Source organism: Thunnus albacares, chromosome 8, assembly GCF_914725855.1.
Source record: "Thunnus albacares chromosome 8, fThuAlb1.1, whole genome shotgun sequence".
Classification (NCBI taxonomy): Eukaryota; Metazoa; Chordata; class Actinopteri; order Scombriformes; family Scombridae; genus Thunnus; species Thunnus albacares.
In genome coordinates, this window is record NC_058113.1 from 10,023,643 (window position 1) to 10,045,521 (window position 21,879).

The 21,879-nt window shown below is 37.8% G+C and overlaps 1 protein-coding gene across 3 annotated transcripts; it reads right to left on the bottom strand.

The window, feature by feature from the left end:
- Positions 1-1,433: 1,433 nt before the first annotated feature.
- On the bottom strand, positions 1,434-20,975 carry LOC122987638 (proline-rich transmembrane protein 1-like). 3 transcript variants are annotated; one of them, XM_044359624.1, is made up of 4 exons: positions 20,872-20,975; positions 20,601-20,769; positions 19,496-19,723; positions 1,434-2,702 (listed from the first exon to the last, which is right to left on the bottom strand). In XM_044359624.1, exons 2-4 carry the CDS (start codon positions 20,745-20,747, stop codon positions 2,550-2,552), a joined length of 528 nt encoding a protein of 175 aa, XP_044215559.1. In that variant the 5' UTR covers positions 20,748-20,769; positions 20,872-20,975; the 3' UTR covers positions 1,434-2,549. The 3 variants fall into 3 exon arrangements, with proteins under 3 accessions (XP_044215559.1, XP_044215560.1, XP_044215558.1); XM_044359625.1 differs by having other exon boundaries at positions 20,601-20,774; positions 20,872-20,966; XM_044359623.1 differs by having other exon boundaries at positions 20,601-20,952.
- Positions 20,976-21,879: the final 904 nt, after the last annotated feature.

Below are 21,879 nucleotides of genomic sequence, written 5' to 3' on the forward strand. Positions count from 1 at the left end.
TCCGGTTCGGGCGAGGCTGATAAATAATTATGTCTATTTGCTATCACATGGTTGGATTAAATCCAAGAAACTCATTACTCATACTTACAGCTACCATGGTTTGATATTGACATTTTGCAATAGTAAGTTTTACTGTCATTTTTATTCTTCCATTCTTAATCCAATGGCCATAAATGTGTCAACCCAGTGCAACCATAACACCTTGTTGTAAACAGTGTATTATCTGACACGGGTTCGTCTCTGGACCATTTAAGGTTAAAAAAAATTTATTAAAAAAGTTATTAATGGCTCCAGGGCAAACCACTGCAGACAAATGAATTAAAATCATGTCCACAGCAGAGAACATATCATGACATTTATAGCCTTTATTTGCAATGCTTGTTCCCCACATAGGCTTTAGAAAATAAATACAGTGTAATAAAAACACACAGGCAGTTATATGAACACAACATAAATAGAAATCACTGAAGTAAATTTACCATTAAACTAGATAAAATACAAAGGAAAGCCACCTGATTACCCATGACTACACCTGCTTCTGCTTGAAAACCTGTCATTAAAATCAACAACAAAAACATACAACCAGCAGTTAATAAGGGGATAATGTGTAACAGGGATAAATGAGGCATCAGTTTGGGTCAATGTGGTCAGTGTTGTAGTGGGTGACTATTGCGATGGATGATGTGGCTTCAGGGAAGCATGCAGAGAATGAAGAGGAAACACTGTGGAGGACTGGGACGTATTATATAAAAGAACAGAAAAAAAAAAGAGGTAGAGATGCCAGTTTTTTGTCTTCCAAAATCACGCAGGACAACCAACCGAGAACCAAACAAAGTAGGCAAGAAGACCTGAGCAGTATGTGTGTCAGTGATCAAATTACATGTCAGCCTTTATATAGTGAAAACCCAGAGGAGAGACAGATACAATAGGAATGGAATGCATGCCAGATAGAGGGGCAGGTTTGAAATAACAAAATGATAAGAAGGAGGAGCAAAAGATGTCCTGGGGTAGGAGGAGAAAAAAGGATGTAAAAGAGAAGGAGAAGGGATGGAGCGGCATGAAGAGGAAGTGAGAGTGGGGCTGGGAGAGCACGGGACTGAGACAAAATATTTATTGAAATAGACCTGGGACAGTCACAGTAACTCCTAATGACTCCTGAAGAGTTCCTGTTCCTGTTAAAACCACAGTGAGGTTTTAACAGGATGTTGGAAAATCAGTGACGTAACAACATGTTATGAAAGTGAAGTGAAATCCTGATACACTCGCAGGTCCTGTGGTCTTCAGAATATTGCACATCAGCAGTTGTTGCTACACTGCTTGTAACCAACCTTTGTTCTCATGTATCAGGACAAACCTTGTTAGGCCCTGAGCTGGCACTGGTCTGATGAAAGTCATATCAAAATACCAAACAGCACAAGTGGTTTTTCATTTAATATACTTTGATTTTATTTATAAAGAAATTTGGTATACAGTAAAATCTTCCTTTTTCAGCTTTGGTAAAGTAAAGAACATACAGACATTGCATGACAAACAACACCCAGGCTAGTGATACATGACACGCTACAGCTCTCAAAATTCCTGAGCTCGAGCCACTGATTGAGCAACTGGCTGCCATATTGGCTCCACTGCTGATTTTATGAGAAGCTGTGCATTCCTGTTCTGCTGGAATAAAGAAGAGGACTTTGGTGCTCAGCTACAACTCAGAGATGATAAGTGTGCACTCTCAGGTCAGATACACTTTGATGGCAAATGGGCTCACTTTTGGTTTTTAACTTGTTTAGCACAAACTTCACAAAGCCACATCTCTTTTTCTGCGAGTATCTTTGTAGTAACATATTAGTTTTTTTTATGTAATTCAATGTTAGAGTACTTTTAAGAGGGTTAGCTGGTGTTAGTGCATATTTACAGCCAACAAATCTGTTGAAAGGGCAGCAATATTTTGCCCATGCTACAAGCAGATAAATCTCTTCTGGTTGCAGAACTGAATAAAACTTTGTATGGATAATCATTTTCTATGTTAACATGAAAAGTTGAATAATACTTTGAAATTTTTAACAACACTTGTAGTCTGCGTGAGTAGTACAACAAGAATGAACAGAGGTTGAACAATGGATAACTTTTAAGGCATCAAAATTATTTATAAAAATTGTGTTAATTTTCAGATGTGTGATTACAAACAATGCTGATGAATATATGAATCTTTGGGAAAGTGGTAACTCTCTACAGTGTTGAAGAGTAATGGATTTACATGTAATGAGCTTCTGTCTCTTTACAATAAATGGCTACTGAACTCTATCAGTTGTTGATAGAGTTGTTGATCCACCTACATTACTGAATTTGAGTAATCTGTTGTACAGGTGGTCAACAGCTAAAATGACCTAATTCACCTAATGAAATATCAGTAACTTTTCTAAAGGTCGGGTGACTACAGGGTTACAAATTTCCAATAAAAACCATCTTGATGACCAATAATGTTCCTAATTTGGTCTGATATCTGATGTGGAATGAAAACGATGGACTAAGAATACAGGAAACATGTCGAAACAGATTTAGTTAATCAAAGACACAACAACCACCATGTAGATGATGATGAGGATGATGCCACCGATGCCGAGTCCCAGGGCCACGTGGTTCAGCGTTTTGGCCGTCCTGCTGCTCCGCTCTGCCCCCATCTGGTCCCCCATGTGGTTGGCTTCCCGTGCCTGAAATCACATTTTTAATATTAAAACTATTTATCTTTGAAGTTATCTTTTTTAATCTGATGTTAGAATGCTGTACTGAATCGGTGATAACCTGAAAATGTGCACCACATTATCAAACTTACAGTAAAACATGTGATCCAATATAAAAAATATTGATTATAGCAGCTTTAAATATAATTAGGTCGATGTTTATTCTTATCCTGAATTATCCTGTTTTTTTTAGTAAAATTTGTAACATTTGAGTAGGAGTGTTCATTACCAGTATGTTATTATTGGCACATGACAGAGAAACGTATGATAACGTAACAGTGACTTGATTTTCAAGTTTTACTACAGCTGCCCAGAAATGATAGTTGGCTTCAGTTAGTACTTTCCACCAATGACCTCATCACAGTGTCATGCTTGTGCAGTTCTTTATCAACAGAAACAGAAATAAATGTCAATGAGAACACCTGGATCACCTGTATCAGAAAAATACTGGCTTACAGAGAGCGAGTGTGAGGGTGAACTACCACTACCAAACTGTGGCTGTTATATGCAATCCTGTTGTTAACAACTGAAGAAGAACTGCAAGTAATCAGTGCTGGTTAGATGTTCCTGTGGGTGAATCTGTCAGATTTACAAAGCAGGTTTTAATTCCACTATTTAAATACCCTTTAGTGTGTACATGGTGGAAAAAAAGAAAGATTAAATACAGGTGTTCTTTAGATAAACATGAAACATTTGATGACAGAGAGTGTATCTCAATGCTGAGAAGAATTTTCTCATAAGATAAGGCGGAAAATGATAAAGGTAGTTACACTCGTCATTGAATTTTATTGAAACATAATACGCTGTCTGAGTCGAGCAGCAGGCCTGTAGTCTATTTTGAGAGAATACTCGGTACCCTGCGCCTTTAACAAGAGTCCAGCCCACAGACTTAATTAAATCAAACTCCCATACCCCTATTACATCTCTGTGTGTATCTCATTGTGTATTGAGTGCATGTATACGACTGAATGTGTGTATGTGTGTGTGTGTGTGTGTGTTTTGTAGGTGTCGTGAGAAGGCTCTGTCTGCTGTAGTGAGGCTGCTCATGATTACCAGCAGCTGTCTGGCTCGCGTTCAGCCACGGTTGTGTAGCGCTCCAAACACTGAGGCGCTGTCCTCATGGCCATGCATGATTTATACAATACAGAAAAACACTGTAACCCACTGCTGCACCTTCAAATCTGACTAGTAGAAATTTGACTGTAGGTGTTTTGACCTGCACTCACTAAGTTGCGATATCACATATTAAAAGTTAACTGTTTGATGTATAAGCAAGACTCACAAACACAATTGCTCATTTTCTTTTTTTTTTTCTTCTTATTCTTACTTTTTTCACTTCAGAAATATGAACACTCAAGCAACTAAAATATGTCACAAGGTGACTGGATAACATCCTCACAACATGCTCTGTTCTCATCCATCTTAAATACACGGTTGCTTTCAGTACATCAAAAATCTTGACATAATTTGTGCTGTTTCAATGTGATTAGACAGCTCAGTCATTTCAATTTGTGAAAACAAGAAAGATTCGTTTGACTAGTTGTTGTTGTTGTAGTTCTTTGAGCTTTTGAAACAAGGACTGATAATATGTAAGTTTTACTGGAGCTTTTTTAAGATTAGGTTATTAATTGTAACATATGTAACTACATGTTATTAAAGGTACCTAAAGATGAAAAAATATGTTTTATATATGTGGTCAATGCCTTGATTTTACCCCAGTAAATCACTCCTAATAACTATAATTACAGATAATACAACATCAATCATATTCATAATAATTTAGTAACAACAACTTCTTAAGTAGATTAATTAGATGCAATTTCCCTAAATTTTCCCCCCCATTTTTATATTGTTTCAGTCTCATAATATTTAGTCAGTGATGGAGTTTTTCACCAATGGCATTACAGCTGTAAACAATGCTGTTAATGTTGTTAAAATGGAAATTTGTTTTTAAGGCAAGTTATCATTAGGATCATGATCATGTTACAATTCGATGCAGAAAAACATATCCACAATTAAAAGCCACAAAGACAAGTTCATCAGTGGTCTCTGACCCTCCCCCAGTGCTCACAGGTCAGCTGCTGCCCAGCAGCTGGAACTGGTATTCAGCACCTCATTAAAGGTCTTTTCAACAGTGCCAGTGCTCGTGGTAAATGACAGTCAAACCATCATGTGTGTTGTACATCATTGCTGCGTACAGAATGAATTAACAGTATACAATGGGATTGTGGAAATCCCCCAAACTGTCCTGATAAACTGTCTACACTTAAAACTCTTATTAGTTTCACATTCCTACATTTCACAATGAATGTATGACTAGAATTACACAAGAAGGCAGGGACATTTCTGTGGGCAACTATTAAACTTTTACTGTCATTTAACTATATTTTAACATAGAATAATAAAAAAACACATGTGAAACAATCTCTGGTGAGTGTCTTTAGACACTTACAACTATAATTGTTTCATAGTTGAATTTCAGATGGTAAAAATATCTTAAACAAGTGCCGACACATGGTACAAATAGTAGTTTAGTTTGGTGATCTGTCTTTTTGTGATTTGTAAATTGTTTTAACATTAACAGTGTATTTATGCAGAAAAAAAAACTTCATGAAGGGCTGTCAATTAATATGGCCTTTACGTGCAGAGAAAACGACCCTTTGAGCTAAAGAATCCTTTGAAAACTTATTTGTTTTAGAAATATATTCATATAAAATGTTAGAAAGGTACAAATCACAACATGTTATTCAAATTACAAATATTACATCCATATTATAGAGAAAACAAAGCAGAGGACACACAACCAACTGAAATAGTTCACACCTGCTGTGAATCCTATAAGCGGTGCACACCGTCTTCAATCAGAGGCTCTTCTCAATAAGTGAAAGTGAGTTTACAACCATCGATAAACCCATCTGTACCGTCAGTCCCACTCAGTGATCTCTCTATTTCTCACACATATGAGTGCGTATGTGTGGTCTTTATTTTCTCTACTACAACAAACCAGCTGATACTTGATATCAGTCAGCAACACCCAGCACAGCTCTGCTGGGTGGTTCAACACATTTTTTTTTTCAGTAAATACACTAATGTGTGATAATGCGTCACACATGTTTATTGTCGATGAAATTCAATGCATGATGGCAGATCACAGAATTATCACAATGTCTGTAAGCTCAAAATTTCACTCCTTTTTATTTATATAGTCCAAAGTCATTCTTGTAAGAATAATGCATTTTCTGACATGTCTCAATGTAAAAGTTTTACACTACAATATGTGGGAATGAAGTGGTGCTGTTTTATACAATAAAAAGTGAAGTCTCGGCTCGGGTGAATTTAAAAGCTTCTTCAGAATTGTTGCTTTAATGCATCTTCATATCCTGCTGACCAATTTATCCTTAAATTAAATTACACAGACTCATACACCGGTGCTTAAATTATATTTGAAGCTTTCGCCAATTGGCTCAGTTCCCTGCTGTTGCCCGATTGGCTGCCTGTCTTGTTTGTCCTCTGCTGCAGTATTGTCTGCCTGCACTATCTGTGTGAGTGGGCCTGTCTAGTTGTCAGTGGGTCTGTCTGTGGCTCTTCTTCCTCCGCATTAGAGCAGTCTGAGTCATTGTGAAGAACAATGATGAGGAAAAAGCAGGGGCTGATACATGTGAGAAAGTACCGGGGAGCAGAACTAGATACAGCTGATGAAAGAGAGGAAGGAACAGATATTAAAAGCCTGCAGGGCCTTTCTCACACACTCAGGCACAATGAGACAGAGTCATGATAGCTGTTGAGGTAAAAAAAAAAAAAAAAAAAAGTTTTTGCCTGTGCCACTCTGTCATTCCTCCCAAACATTCAGTATCACTTTGACCCTTTGGTGGAACATTTCTCCACACCTCCCCCACCACTAACCTTCACTCCCACAGTTTAACTCTCCTGAGCTTTCGTCTGATTGGCTGATGGCAAGGTCAACAGGGGAAATGCATTCCACTCTGTGACACTGCTCTCTGCACCGCTGTTTAACACATATGTACTTGTTTCCATACTAAACACAGCTACATACAGATGCAGGAACACAGGTTCTGTGTCCTGCAGCTACTTTTTAGGTAAGCAGAGCTCATGTGCCTGCTGATGCTTGTACAGGTTAAGCAGGCGTAGCCTTGAAGCCACAGGCTATTTCAGAGATGCCTGCCTTCTCAAAGTGAGCTCTGTGTGATTTTCAGCTTCAAAGGTCCACTGGGTAGGTCTTAAAAAAATACCCCACCCATCTGGGATTTATTATAGTCTGGCTTTCTGGTGTGAGACCCACAAGAAGGCACAAGCCTTTGCCTGGTGCTTACCCTGAGAAAAGAAAAGCTACATGTTGTTATCGGCATGGATGAGAGACTAGGCATATGTAAACAGTGGTGCCATGAGAGGCCAGGTGTCATTAATTTATAACTAGGATGAGTTGATAACTCTTATCTTAAAGCTGCACTAATCAATATGTTTTTTTATTAACAATGGATTCACTTGCAGTGACAAACCCTTAATTTAATTAAATTGAATTATCATCCAACTCTACAGTTCCCCTCACCTCTGTGGAGCTTTTTAACGTCCTTCAGCTCATTGTCTTGTTTTTAAATCAGCTGTACGTTATCTACCCAGCAACCAACAACAGACAGTCAAAGTTAGCAACTAGCTGGGGAACAGAGTGCTACATTTAGCAGTTAAAAGAGCTGCCAAAACAGAGTTAAAAGGAGATTGAACAGTCCAATATTAGGTCCACATCTCCAAATGGATGCTAATGCTGTTGTATGTTGGCTGGATGTGTACATAGGAAACTGTTTGCTAACACGTTAGCTATACAATCTAGGGCTGTACCCGACTCAGAATTTATCAGATTTGGCTGTTCAATATGAAGATTTGACTTTTCGTTCCTTTTTTTTCTCCATGTATTTCTATTTAAATCAAGCTCTCATAGCCTATTTTATAATTTCACTTTGAACGTTTAAAACAATGTGTAAATCAATAAACAGTTTAAAATAAATTTATGGCATTGCTCGCTATGAAATAACTGATCTTTTCTTCAACAGAATACTTCTTTATTTCTCTTTTAACATAAAAACTAATAAATAAATCTAAACAAGAATAAAATAACAAATGAAATTATTTAAAGAACCAGTGTGTAGGATTTAGTGGCATCTAGTGGTGAGGTTGCAGATTGCAACCAACTGAATACCCTTCCCCTCCCCTTCTAAGCGTGTAGGAGAACCTATGGTGGCCGTAAAACTCGCAAAAAATGTGAAAGGCCCTCTCTAGAGTCACTGTTTGGTTTGTCCGTTCTGGGCTACTGTAGAAACATGGCGGCGCAACATGATGGGCTCCATGGAAGAGGATCTGCTCTCTATGTAGATATGAAGAGCTCATTCTAAGGTAACAGAAACACAAATATTCTTATTTTTAGGTGATTATACACTAATTAAAACATTAGTATTATATTACATTTCAGCCAAGTCTGTTCCGCTAGATGCCACTAAATCCTGCACACTGCACCTTTAAGACTGGAGCTATTTTTAGATGAAAATATTAACAGTAGGCCTGAAAATTTTAAATAAATTCACAGCACTGTCTGCTTTGAAATAAATTCTTGTCTTCAACAGCATAGGTTTATTAGGTTACTGTATTTCTCTTTAAACATCAAATAAATAAATCTTAAGTACAAATGAATACATAAACAAATTAAACACTTGCATTTTAAGATGTGAATGTGGGGGGAAAAAAGAATCGAATTGAAGAATCTCAGTGGACTGAGGGGTCACCGACAGTTAATGCAAGTTTAAAAAACAAGAATGTAAATTGCTGGTAAATTCTAGTCTGACATCTGCTGCTGCCAAAACATGTTTTTTCAATTCTAATAAATCAGTGATTCAATCAATTATTTAAGATAAGCTGATGATTTTCAGTTGTTGAACACGGTTTCTGGCTATAAAAGTTAACAATAAAAAGAAATGAAGAGTTGTTTTCACATCTGTAGTATCTCAACACAGTGACCTCAAAGTTAAACACTTCCAGTTAAGACCTATGATTATGGCTCTTACAGTAAATGTTGAGTGATAGTCACTGGCAGTGGTTCAGGTTACATAACTTGCACGGTTAAAAGTCAATCTGAAGCTACATTTGGAAATTACAGTTTGTAGGAGTTTTTCCCAAGCGAAATGCTCATATGAAGAGCTGCAGGTGCTTATTTCTCAAACCTCCAACACACATAATGAAGGAAATGAATCCGGTTGCAGCCATATATTGAGTCAGGGAAAACCCCATTAAACAAATATTTACATTAACTGTGGTCACAGCTATGTGTTTAGTGCATATTTCACAATGCCTTCCACTGTAACACAGAATACATATGTTTACATTTGAAAAACATACTGGATGAACGGTAAATATTATTTGTCTGCAACTGAAACAGTTAGCCTTTGTAACATTTTACCTTAAGCTTGCTATGTTGTTGTATTGTATTTCAGTTTACACTTGCAGCACTCAGTGACCCTCACAGTCATCTTGACTGGCAAGCCACAGGTGTTTGCCTTCCTGTTGTTCTCAGCTCAGTGGTTTAACACATAAACCTCCAGTTAGAGGTTTATGTGTGTTAACCTCATGCTTAGCTGTAAAACCAAGTGATCTGCAAGCACTTCTTATGAGCAGATCACAAATGGTGTCAGCATCAGTTGTTGGAAATGACTGTTGCTTGCAAGTTGACTACAAATGAACTTCTCACATGTTCATTCATGAGTCACAAGAACACCGTTTATTGTGAGTAGTGTGTTAAGGAAGAGGAAATGGTCTCAGCATGCATGTTGCAAATATATTGAAATGACCCCATGTGCTGTAGCGAATTTATAGTTGCCCTTTGGATTACAATGTGGTGTTCCTGAATCATTTACAGAGTTTGAATGTGAGATGCATGCTTTATCAGACATTTTATTCTCAGAAATTAATTTGTCAATGTTACTGGAACAACGTCAGCCCCGAGCCTATAAACAGTGAGCATATTTTAAATGGAGGTAATATTTTGGGCAGTAGTAGCATAATCCTGCACTTGTTGATAATGAATGACATTACTGTTGCAGATGAGGGGCTCTCCAGAAGGACAGGAAGTATCAATCATGGCTTCAAACTGTAAGGGCCCCTGCCAGTTGTTTGGATGTTCATCCACTGTCAGTAAGAGCTAAGCTGTGAGGAAAAGATGATGGGAAACAAAGGACTGTTTGATGTCACAGAAGTGAGCAGTGGTTTGGCACAAGAGACGCAGAGCGCTGCTGTCTCATCCTGACAAAAGCGTTGCTTGTTTGGACACCCCAGCCGCTGCTAAGTCCGACATTCCAACTCTCCAAATCTCGTCCTGAAGAAAATTACCCTTATTTCCTTGACATTATCAAAGTCTTTAATAAGTGGAACACATTAGTGCAATTCATTCTTGTTCCATTGTCAAAATTTTGTTTTTCTCCACAGAAATGTGAACATGAAATCAACAGTCAATTTCCAAAAAGACTTGTCTAAGTGTTCACTTTCCTCTCTTGGCCATTGTGCTTGAAATGCCAGATAGAGAATGTTAAGTGAGACAGAGCCCAGCACCTAGTCCTATATCTCTCCACCGCTCCCCCTCTGCTTCTCTGTTATTTTCACTCTATCTTGTTTCCGTCTCTGCCTTCTGTTCAATTTGCCCTTGCGGCCATACTGTCAAGATGACGCAACAGCACACATCCAAAAGCTTTTTCCCTCCACATGTCCACTCCTTCTTCCCTCCCAATCTCCCTTTCTGGCTTGTCGCTCTCTTTCATTTCTTCTCCTCTCTTCTTTCCCCTGTATCTCCTCCTGGTTCATCCAGCTCCCTCATTGTGTAGCCACAATGGAGACACAATGGGCCTCATGCATGAATGTTTTCTTATTTTTCTCTTGTATTTGTTCTTGCACAAAGCAATAAGAGGAAAGAAAATCCTACATGGGATTAAACAAACTCTCTTAACTGCCTGAACTTGTTGTAAATCGCTTGTCTCAGCCTGATGAACGTCACCTGTTCATAAGGAGGTGTACATTTGTGAGATGTGATCATTAGCATAATCCATGCCCCTAAAATTGCCATATAAGGCTCCGTGTTCCTCTCCGTGTGTGGGCGAGTTTCATTCACAAAAAAGTTCCCAAAGAGTAAAAACGCTGCGTAGCTTCAAGTCCTGCTTGACCTTGCGCACATAACAAATTTAGGAGTGACAGTAGGACACCTGACACAATCGGAAAATATGAATCCAGACAACATGTCATCAGAGTAGCTCCACACTGTGACAGAAATAAAGAGTGAATGCTTTGACATGAAGTTAGATGCTAAAAAAATCTTTCTAAAGCACATCAGTCTGTGATGGGAGGCGGTCATGCGACAGTCACAGCGATATTAGAGGAGAGTATTATAGTCTACAAGTGATGTTACACTGTCAGCTGCAACATAACATGACAATGGACAGAGACCTACAGAGAGACATAGAGAGAAGTTTCCAACAACTGCTTAAATGTAGAAGTTGCTCTGCCAAAATATGGCCATAAAAATCATAGAATCTAAAAAACCTTTCAGTAAATTGGCAGCCACGATGATGAAAATATGGTAAACAGAATATAAATTCGGCATTGAGTTTGTTTTACTTATAAATGACATTTTCTGTTAATTTCGGTATCATATTTAAACTCCAAATTAATTCAGATTAGGGCATTATGATTGTAAATCAAACAAGTGTTTCTCCCATGTGAAATAAGGCAGAGATGATCTATTCATGACTTGTATGACAGGTCTGTACCGCTTATAAATTTTGTTCATACTTAAGAGAAAATTCTTCGTACGAGAAAATCGATGAATGCCACAAATGTTCTTGAATCACTCGTATGTGCATTTTAAGAACGAATCGGTTTATATGAGTGCTTCCTGCATGAGGCCCAGTGAATCATCCGCACCCAGCTATCTATACAACATAATTTTCTAGAAGACAGGAGGAGTTTCCTCTTCTACCTTCTGTTCCTTTCAAGGGAAGTCAAGATAGGGTCTTCATACTGCCAGACTAATTATATCCTCATGACCATGTGATCACTATTCAGACATTTCACTGGAATTGTTCAGCAAGACAGAACAGTCAGTGTTTGTGACGAGAGCTGCAGTGAAGAGAGAAATGTGAATATTACATACTGTAGTCAAGCACTGTTTTCCTGATTAACAACAAGCCCTGTAAAACAAATGTGTTTAGCAATTCCATTCAAATACACTGTTAATATTTTGCAGGAAGGAAGGAAGTAGATTATTTATTATCTGATAACAGAACACAATGGAGAAGTGAGTTTCATCTTTCCTGTCAGTTTGTCACTGCCATCCTTTGTAGGACACTTTCAGATCCTCTCTGTTCTTCTGTAACACTCATTTGGTCACGCACCTTGCACTCTTATATGAACAGCGTAAATCTCAGCGATGTGAATCCCCAAATCACCAGTTTTAGATAATCAATGATGCTATTATAGAAAAGACAGAAAACTCTAAATCAACCTCAGACTTAATGCTGTGTTGCTGTTTCTTGCAGGGAACTTCTAACATTCAGGTTGCAGCAGGTTGGTGGTTTTTTTTTTGCTCTTTACAGTGTTGTCTCACACTTCTTAGCTTGGCCCATATGCGTGTTTGAGTGGGGGTTGGCTCATTCACATTAGGAAATGTGACTGGGTGGCTTGTCTGTGTGCCAGATACATTAATGAGACAGAGGACATGGTGGAAAGACAGACAGAGATCTACAGAGGGGGCATAACAAAGCAAGACAGAGACAGATTTCAACATAAAACACAACAGAAACATGAAGTTTAGTGTCTAAAGTGGGTTGTAACATTGTTGACAGATGACTTCAACATTTCAGCACACTGGCTTTGGACTGCTGATTGCAGTCAGTGTGTATCGAAGAGAATATAAGATTCTCCCTTTTCCCAGGAAAAAAATTGGAAAAATTCCCATGAACGTGTGAATTTTAGCATGTGCATGATTGTGCACTTTTGTGTTCACATACTGACGACTATCGCATGTATATCATCATCACTACCGTGCAACTGTTGCAGTTAAATCCTTAAGTCCTACCTTGAAATGCTGTTATAATGGTAATAAGACAGGATCAACTTTTCAGCTGCAGCTGTGTCTTCCAGTTACTTTTCAAGCTAAAATGGCAACTTAAAGTTTGGCTGTGGGGCAAAATACTTCCTAGAATAATTATGAATGAAGCAAAGCATAAAATTTGTAAAAGGAAACTACGTAGGTGGTTCAACAAGTGGCTTATTCAACATGTAGGCCTTAATCCAGCATTGAGTGCACACATCAAGGTAGGGTACTTTTTTACTTTTTATTCTACTGTCACATAATCTAAAAAAATATGTTAAAATATGAGAGAATAACATTGGAAAATTCAAATAGATGACTGTTTTATGATTAATTTACTGCATTTACTTCATTTTCATATATAATTTTAAAATCATGATGAAAACGTCAACCCTGACATTGAGGTGGTCGATGTTTCAACACCATTGTTGAAAAATAAGCCCTTTTATATTGTCAGACATACAGTAGAGTATATGTTTCCATGACAACTACTATGATAATCTAAAGCTTTATTGACTCCTAACTTATCTTACAGCTCTTACCGTCTCCCTGCAGCCGCTATCTCCTCAGTGCTGAGATAAACACAATTTTTCAGTGTTAGTCTTATCTACTGAAACCTGGTCAGTGGAGTGTTAACACATCATGGAAAGTGCAATCTGTGCAATCAGCTGTGTACATAACAGCAAAGTTACATTATGTACACAGCTTTGACTTTTTGTTGTTTCTGTTCATGTCCCCAACTGCCAACTGCAAATCTAATTTATTTATCTCTATGACTTCTGCACTGTACATTGAATGAGTGAAACCATATGAAAGCAACAATTTTGAAATGTGATACAAATGTACTGCCAACATACTAATGGTCATCTTGTTAGCGCTGTGTTCAACATACAGTACATCTATTCTTCAGCTTCAAAGCGATGTGAACTAAGGAGGAACCAATTTATTCCAATATTTCACCGTCCTTTTCAATGAGTTTCCAAAATACCTCAGAGAAGGTGACTCCAGGACACATTTGAAAGTCTTCTGCTTCTCATTCATGCAGCTACAATCCCACAAAGAAATGAGGTTGTTTTTTGAGAAATAATAATTAGATCTGGGAAACTTTTCCATGTGCTTTAGTTTGCTGTTCCAATGAGGGTGGACACTGCAACGATCTTTGTCCTTTCATAAATTTTGAGTGTCATCATAAAATCTGAAGCAGGGAAAGTAACCGATGATAAAGGTGTGATTTATCACATGGACTATTTAGGAAAAGCAAGACGATGAGATGGTTTAGAGCAGGAGACAAATAAACAGGTCAGTCTGGGTAAGTTACTGCACAGAGACGTGCAGTAGCATGTAATAACTGGGACATGATTTTTGCTAAATTCAAAAGCTTGTGATCCACTTTAGTCTAGCAGGATGTGACTACAGGTTGAGTAACTGTTTATGAAGAAAAAAAACTAGCAAGATCAGGAAGAGAAGGGTATCCAGATTGTAAGTAAATACAACAACAAATCCAGTCATACTGGGGTTTTCCATGAGGCTTAACTCAAAGCTGAAAGTACACCAACAATTATGGCACATGCTTGATCTTGCCACGACTTCGTTTTATGCCCCAAAGGGTTAAACATCAGATTATTTTGTGAAAGTCCCACACTGAGCTCCAAAGGGACCTGATGACAACACCTGCGGATGATGTGATATTCATGGACCAGTGATTTGTGAGGAGAGTGAGAACATATTTTAATCCAGCACAGATGAGGTGCATGTTTTTTTTTAATGAAGAAAAGAGAAGTGCTTTTTTTTTTATCAAGGCCGCTCACAACTGTGCCTGTATTCAATGTTTTTCAGTGTAACCACATGATCATCAAAACCCCCTTTTTCATGCAAATGTAAAATATTGTCTAAACACAACAACTTTGCTGAAACAAAAGTCTAAAACTGTCATAAACATTTACAGGAACTACTGATTAAAGAACAAATAAATAAGATTACAAATCTGAAGCCCTACGTCTACTGGAATCTGTAGTCTTTATTTGAGAGGGATTTCATATATATGTCTCTCAGTTTTCTGCTGCCAGCCCAATACAATAGAGGCGAATGGAATTTAGTGTGTTGTGCTAACAGCGATGAAATACTATATTTTGAAAGTTAAACAGCAACAGAAGTTCCTGCCTCTGTTAGTTTGGATAATCCAAAGAAAATATCATATGTGCCATCTCTTTTGTAGAAAGTGCTTCCAATCTACCTATCCAGCCCTAGATTAGACTTTTCCACATATGCAGTATTTTATACTGTGTGCAATGGACAAAAGGGCAGTTTGATAACAGGGTCATATACACATAAGCACATCATCACTGTTCTATAGAAACACTGTGAGGACATGATTCACTGAAACATAATCTTCTAATGAGTAATTTCAAACCTTTGTAACAAATTCTTCTCAAAATGGTAACTCAAACTAGAATGGACAGAGTTAATACACATGTTGCTGAAATCAGCTAGATCTTTCCAGTAATCATGGTATCTCCTCCGTCCATCCAGGATTAATGTCCAAAAATGTGTTGAAAAATGTGTTTTGAAATCATATAAATAAGGCTGTCCTTATGACTTCAGATCTTGCCTTTGAATCACAAAATTCAGACTATGTCTCTAGTGTCTGTACAAGTGATCCAGTGATTGTTGTCTGTACATCCACAATGACAGTGCAAACAGGAACTGACTTTCTATGGCACAGGTTGTTCACCAATATGCAAACAAATCTGACTAACAATAACTGGAATCATTCAATTTTGGTTTATTACAGATATATCGATTTTTGTGTATAATTGGCCAGTTAGAATATAAAAAAGTCTAGAAATGCTAAACATCTTACCTAAGGTGGACGTAGTTTAAACACTGGCCCAGCAGTATAAACAAAGTGCAGTTTGTTGACACCAACTTATATAACTTTCTACGTGCTGAAGTTCATGTTTTTCAGTCACACATTGTTACCATTTTGTAGACGCAAAGTTGCTCCATGCAGTTACAATTTCTGGAAAAGGGCAGAAAAGACTATAATTCTTATATAATTTACTTTTTAATAAATTTAATCAGCTGAAGGGTGCTTACAGTGTAGATGTACCAACAGTTCAACAATAACAACGTAGCTGCAGCATTGTATAACATATTTATGTGGATTTATATGCACAATTATGCACAAATCATCTAGAATTTTCCTTTGGATGCAGTAGTACAGCCATGAAAAAGGGGTGCACTTGTCACTTTTTCGCATAGAAGTATTGTCTTTCTCAGTCCTGCAGTTTTGAGTATCATACTGTGCTGTTCTGATCTGTTCATTACTCTAAAAGCTTTGGAAGCAGAGGCCAAATAAGCTTGCAGGCTAAGTGATTGCTCCAAACTCTAAAGATGCAGAAAGGCACCAGTCAAATGATCCACTGGCCATGAATTAAGAATAGATGTCTTCTAATGGATTCTGTTGTGTACATATTAACCAAGGCCTGTTCAATAAAGACCTGGAGAAGACTGTGCTCTAATATACTGTAGGAAGTATGATCAGAAAACAAAGGCACAGAACAAACAGCTGTGTGAACAGTACGACTGTGGGACTCATTTCTGTGTGTCGCTTTCATAAGTCAAAGTAAATACTGGATGCTGAATGTGGACATTAACAAGCCTAACATTAACATCTGTTGCTATAGAGGCTATGCAACACTACATTGTGTTACCAACACACCCCTGATACACACACACACACACACACACACACACACACACACACACACACACACACACACAAACACAGACTAAACACAGTACATATGTATGTAGAGTGTATAAATGAGCATACAGGCTTCCAGGAAAATGTCATCTGACCTTGTTTCAAATTCAAAACAACATTAAATCATTACCGGTATTGTTTCTTCCAGTGTACCAGACATTAGCTATTTAAATATTCATCACTCCTCATGTGAGGAAACATGGCAAACCACATGAGAAAATTACCATATCAAGGCAATTTCATGGCACCTTTAAACTTAAAAAAAAAAGTCAACTTTCCATGCATAAGACACACCAAGACTCTTGGTAAATCTTGGTGGTACTTAAATGTTAAAAGGCCAAAAATATTTGGGCTTTAACTAGTTTTAGAAATGTGTAGGAAGTCACAAAACAGTTTTAAAGCCGACTGCATGGAAACCATCAACTACCTTCTCCAAAAAAAGTGTGTACTCTCCTTACGCCATACCACTGCTATGACTCACAGGTTAAAAACAAACTCATTAACTCTTTGAATGACCTCAAAGGCCAAAAACACATGACCACATATTAATTAACAAATCAATCTAAACTGAGGCAATGTATATTTTAACTACTTTGTCAGAAGTACAGGATCTACACTCCAGGTTATACTGATAAGTATACATAAATATAAATGACTGGTAAGGACCCTCTGAGCTGCTACAACATTCAGGAACACAGAGCCTCTTCACCATTTTCTGTTGACATTATCTTCCCTGTTCTGTCTGTCTCTCTCTCTCTCCTCTCTATGCTCCCATCCTCACAGACCTTGGCCCCTCCCAGCAACCTCAATCACTTCCCCAAACTTGGCTCTTGCACAACACATCACATGCACCCACCCTCACATAATCAAATTCTGCTGTTGCCTAAAAGGATGGATGTATGATAAGAGCTGGATACTTGACCAAAAATGGCGTCCATTCAGTCCAATAAGAACCGCTCAGCTGGTGCATTCCCCTCAATATGTTTCTAGCTTCCAGGTTTGCTTCCATGTCGTGCGGCCCACTGAATATGCGCAGTAATGTTTATCCTGCTGGCCCCGCCCACAAGTTCCCACTCGGCCCATAGACTTTACATTGTGATGACGTCACAGATTTTTTAAATCATTTTCTCGGCTGGAGTAAAGTTTTACAAATTTAAAACCTAAACAGATCAAAAATTCATAATAGAAAGTCATATTTAATCTTGTTTGCAGTTCAAGGTGTCCTGTCAACAGTTTTACAGACGTCTCTTTTACAATAGTGGTTTATGGGGAAAATGCTTTTTGGGCCACAGGAGGATTTCTTGCTGCAATACCGCAAGTGACCACTGGGAAAAAATGGCTGAAAGGCTGAGCGGCAGCACCCTATCAAGCTCTTATAATACATCCATGACTCAAAGTGGCAACCTCCATGACTGAAAAATGAAGCCAACACCAAAAACTGCAGTTCCTCGAACAGCCACTTGAGGCTGGCTCCAAAAGCGAGTCAATTCTCATAGACATTGCAATTTACAGCAGAAATAAACATGTTTACAGCCTGGTGCAAAAAAACTGTTTTGGTCCCTATAGCTAATTTCCCCTTTCATGACAACTGTACAGGGGGTGAATTTTTATATAACTCACCTGTTTAAATTTTATTAATGCTTAAAGTTATCCATAATTAAGGGCGTAGCCGCTTTGAGTGACAGGTGGGTGCCATCACAGGCAAGTCACCACAGTGACAACGTTGGTTAAATAACGTAACCATGGTGTAACCCCAGATTCACAGAGCATAGGCGTACCTGTAGCCGTTGCTATCTCAGTGTCTTTTCAGTTCATGAAAGTTAATAATAACATTTTGGTCGCCTGAAAAGGTCTAGTTCAGCATTTGGTTGAACTAAAAGACTCTAAGGAGTCGGATGTTTCGTTTTTCCACTAAGTTCATTTTGTTTTAATGGTTTTAAGCATGTTTTTCACTAGCTAAAATTAGCATTAGCATTATCACAGTTAACCATAGACTGTAAATGCACTCTGCTAACCAAGCCAACAGCTGGCATTAGGGTCATCTCCACCCTCTCATCTAAATATGGCCACTTCTGGCTCCAAAATCCAAGATAGTGACGGTCAAAATGAAAACTCAAGGCTTCAAGATGGGAGTCCACAAACCAATGGGTGATGTCACAGTGGCTACGTGCATTATTTTTTACAGTCTATAGTTGCCTCTTTTAATTATTTACAAATTAGTCTCATCATAGTTGAGCTCATTTCAAAAGCCAGAATAACAATGTACATATTTACTTTTGACTAGATCCTGAATCTTTAATAAGTGTTTACAAAAAGTAGAGTTTTCATTTTTCTCATCATCTGGTTTGCAGCTATAACACACTAGACAACAGTCATGGCAGAAGCCTCATCATTTGCTTATTCTGTATCTATCATTAGTCACTTATGACTACAGTATTGCATCCAGAATTATTAGGCATCTCTCCACCTCTGCAGTAACAGCTATTTTTCATGTCTTTCAATTTGAAAAATGACCTGACTTTTTGGATCAATGCTTATTTTTATTTGTAAGAGCTATTTATGTTATTATTTATGACAAGGTTGCTTTATTTTGATTTAGAAAATAATAAAAATCAATAAAAAAAAATTGTGATGCAGTCTATTTAGTTAAGTGTGATTGTTTTTTGTTTTTTTTACTAATCTATGAAATGTGTCCCGTGCAGCTGTAGTGATATAAAAATATAACACTGAGACTCTGTATTGGCACATGTTCAGGATTCAGTGATTTGCATCAGGTTTGGGGAAATTCTGTTCTGTGTAACCATGGCTGTGCACCAGGCCGTGAAGAATATACTATAAATACTAATAAATCTGACTCACGGAAATGGAATAGATGAGGGCAGCAATTCCAAGTGGCAGGCAGCAGCACAGCATGGTGAAGATGGAGTAGCACATGTAGTCATTGACAGGGTTAGCCAGCGGGCCTCGAGTCACGTACATTGTGGGCTGGACAGCGACGGTGGCCTGCTGTCCTGGGTACTGCTGACCCATGGGATACTGCTGTTGTCCATATCCTGCACCTCCATATTGTGGTGGGGATCCATAGCCCTGCAGGCCACACACACACACACACACACACACACACACACACACACACACACACACACACACACACAGTACTTCTCATTTAGAGGAAAACGAAACTTTCACCTGAAATTGGAAGTGAAATCTGAATCTGATTCCAGCTGAACAGAAATTTGGCCACAAATCCTGCTGATGAAATAATCAGATGTGGCAACTGTGAAACTGAATCGAACAGATTTTGGGCATTTAATGTTACAGCACTAATGTAACTGTTGTTCATTTAACCACCAAGGTACAAACAAAGGTTCTTGAGTTGCTGTGAATATTATTTTTGCTGGTATTTTCATTAACATTGAAAGACTAAAATAAAACAAAAAGTAGTGTACTAAAATTACATTTTAAGAAACCTTCCAAAACTAACATATTGCTGTGCTTTAAATATTATTACTGTGCAGTAAATATCATGATAATGGGCAGAAGAGAAAAATAGGGTTCTTAAAATGTTCTACAAACATAGTAGATTCAAATTGTTTAAAGCAGTGGTTCTCAGACTTTTTCATGTCATGTTTTTCATGTTTTCCTAAACTGTCCCACGGTTCCCATCGGATAAGATTCCTGCTTGTAGATGTTTTATTACAGAAAAGTATGAACCCCATGACCAAAATAGTCGTATATCCTATCATTGTGTTATTTATGGATGGAATTATAGCGAAAATAATGTTTCCCCTTTTTTGCCTGGGACCTCTTGGAACCCTCTCAAGAACCGAATTCCTGGGTGTCCGCGGACCCCACTTTGAAAACCACTGGTTTAAATAATTCTTTATTTCTGGCAAAGAGGAACTAATGTAATTAATCAATTAATGTAATTAATTAATTACATTAATTAATTAGAGTGGCTTACCTGCACCTGAGGCGGGTACCCCAGGCCGGGCTGAGGGTACCCGGTCTGCGGGTTGTCCTGGTAGGGCGGAGGGGGCGTCTGGCACATTGACGCCTTCTCGTCAGCCCATCCCGCCGGAGGAGCGCTCGCAGACTTGCCGGGGTCCATCCTGCAACAGTTTGCTCTCTATCTGTGCTTTCAGAAGAAAGAAAAATCGGCCCCCCTTTATTTCTTTCTTTCTCTCTCTCTCTCTCTGTCTCTCTCTCTTTTTTTTTTTAAATGTATTTCCTACCTTTCTGTTTTATGGTAAATTTCCAATACCGTCCTCTGTGTAGTATGTCCACTTGCACAAGGTGAACTGTCTCAATGCGGAGGCTATAACTTTTTTTTTGTCTCATTAGACAAGACAGGCATTTTAAAAAAAACACTTCCTGTCATGAGTTTCAAATGAAAAGCACTGTCGCACATGAGCCTGAGTTTCTGACTGGACTAATCAGCTGATTACAGATTGTATTGGGAGAAATTATTAATAACGGAGCATTGATTATATTTTGGCTAAATGTAACTATCACAGTTATTATTAAGAACATAATATACCAAATAATTTAAGTGTACAGTGTCTGTACACCGGCTGCCAGTTCAGTGATTTTAAGATCCTACTTATTACATTTCAAGCTCTTCATGGTACCAGATTACATCTCAGAGCTACTCTCCTCTTATCAGCCTGCACGCAGTTTGAGGTCCTCTGGCTGTGCCTAATGCAAGGCTGAGGACTAAAAGCAGAGTTTTTCTGTCAGCATCACTATTATAGAGCCAGAACAGAATCTCAGACTTGCAAATTCAGTATCTTCTTTAAAGTCGCTTTTGAAGACTCATTTTATCGTAAGGCTTTCTTATATTGTATATTTATTTATTATATTTATTATATTATATATTATATATATTTATTAAATATAGTCATTTGTTTTAATGATATATATGTGTTAGTGTGTGTGTATATATATATATATATATATATATATATATATATATATATATATATATACACTCTCCCCCCCTCTCTCTCTCCATATATAAATATATATATATATGGAGAGAGATTTTATTGTAAGGCTTTCTTATATTGTATATTTACTGATTTATTAAATATAGTCATTTGTTTTAATGATATATATGTGTTAGTGTGTGTGTATGTATGTATGTATGTATGTATGTATGTGTGTGTGTGTGTGTATATACACACACACACACACACACACACACACACACACATATATATACACGTACTATATATATATAT

Coding starts and splice junctions, on each gene's coding strand:
- LOC122987638 (XM_044359624.1), bottom strand. CDS start 20,747: ATGGACCCCGGCAAGTCTGCGAGCGCTCCTCCGGCGGGATGGGCTGAC. Junction 19,724..20,600: donor GGTACCCGCCTCAGGTGCAG/GTAAGCCACTCT, acceptor TGTGGCCTGCAG/GGCTATGGATCCCCACCACA. Junction 2,703..19,495: donor CCCTCATCTATTCCATTTCC/GTGAGTCAGATT, acceptor ATGTGATTTCAG/GCACGGGAAGCCAACCACAT.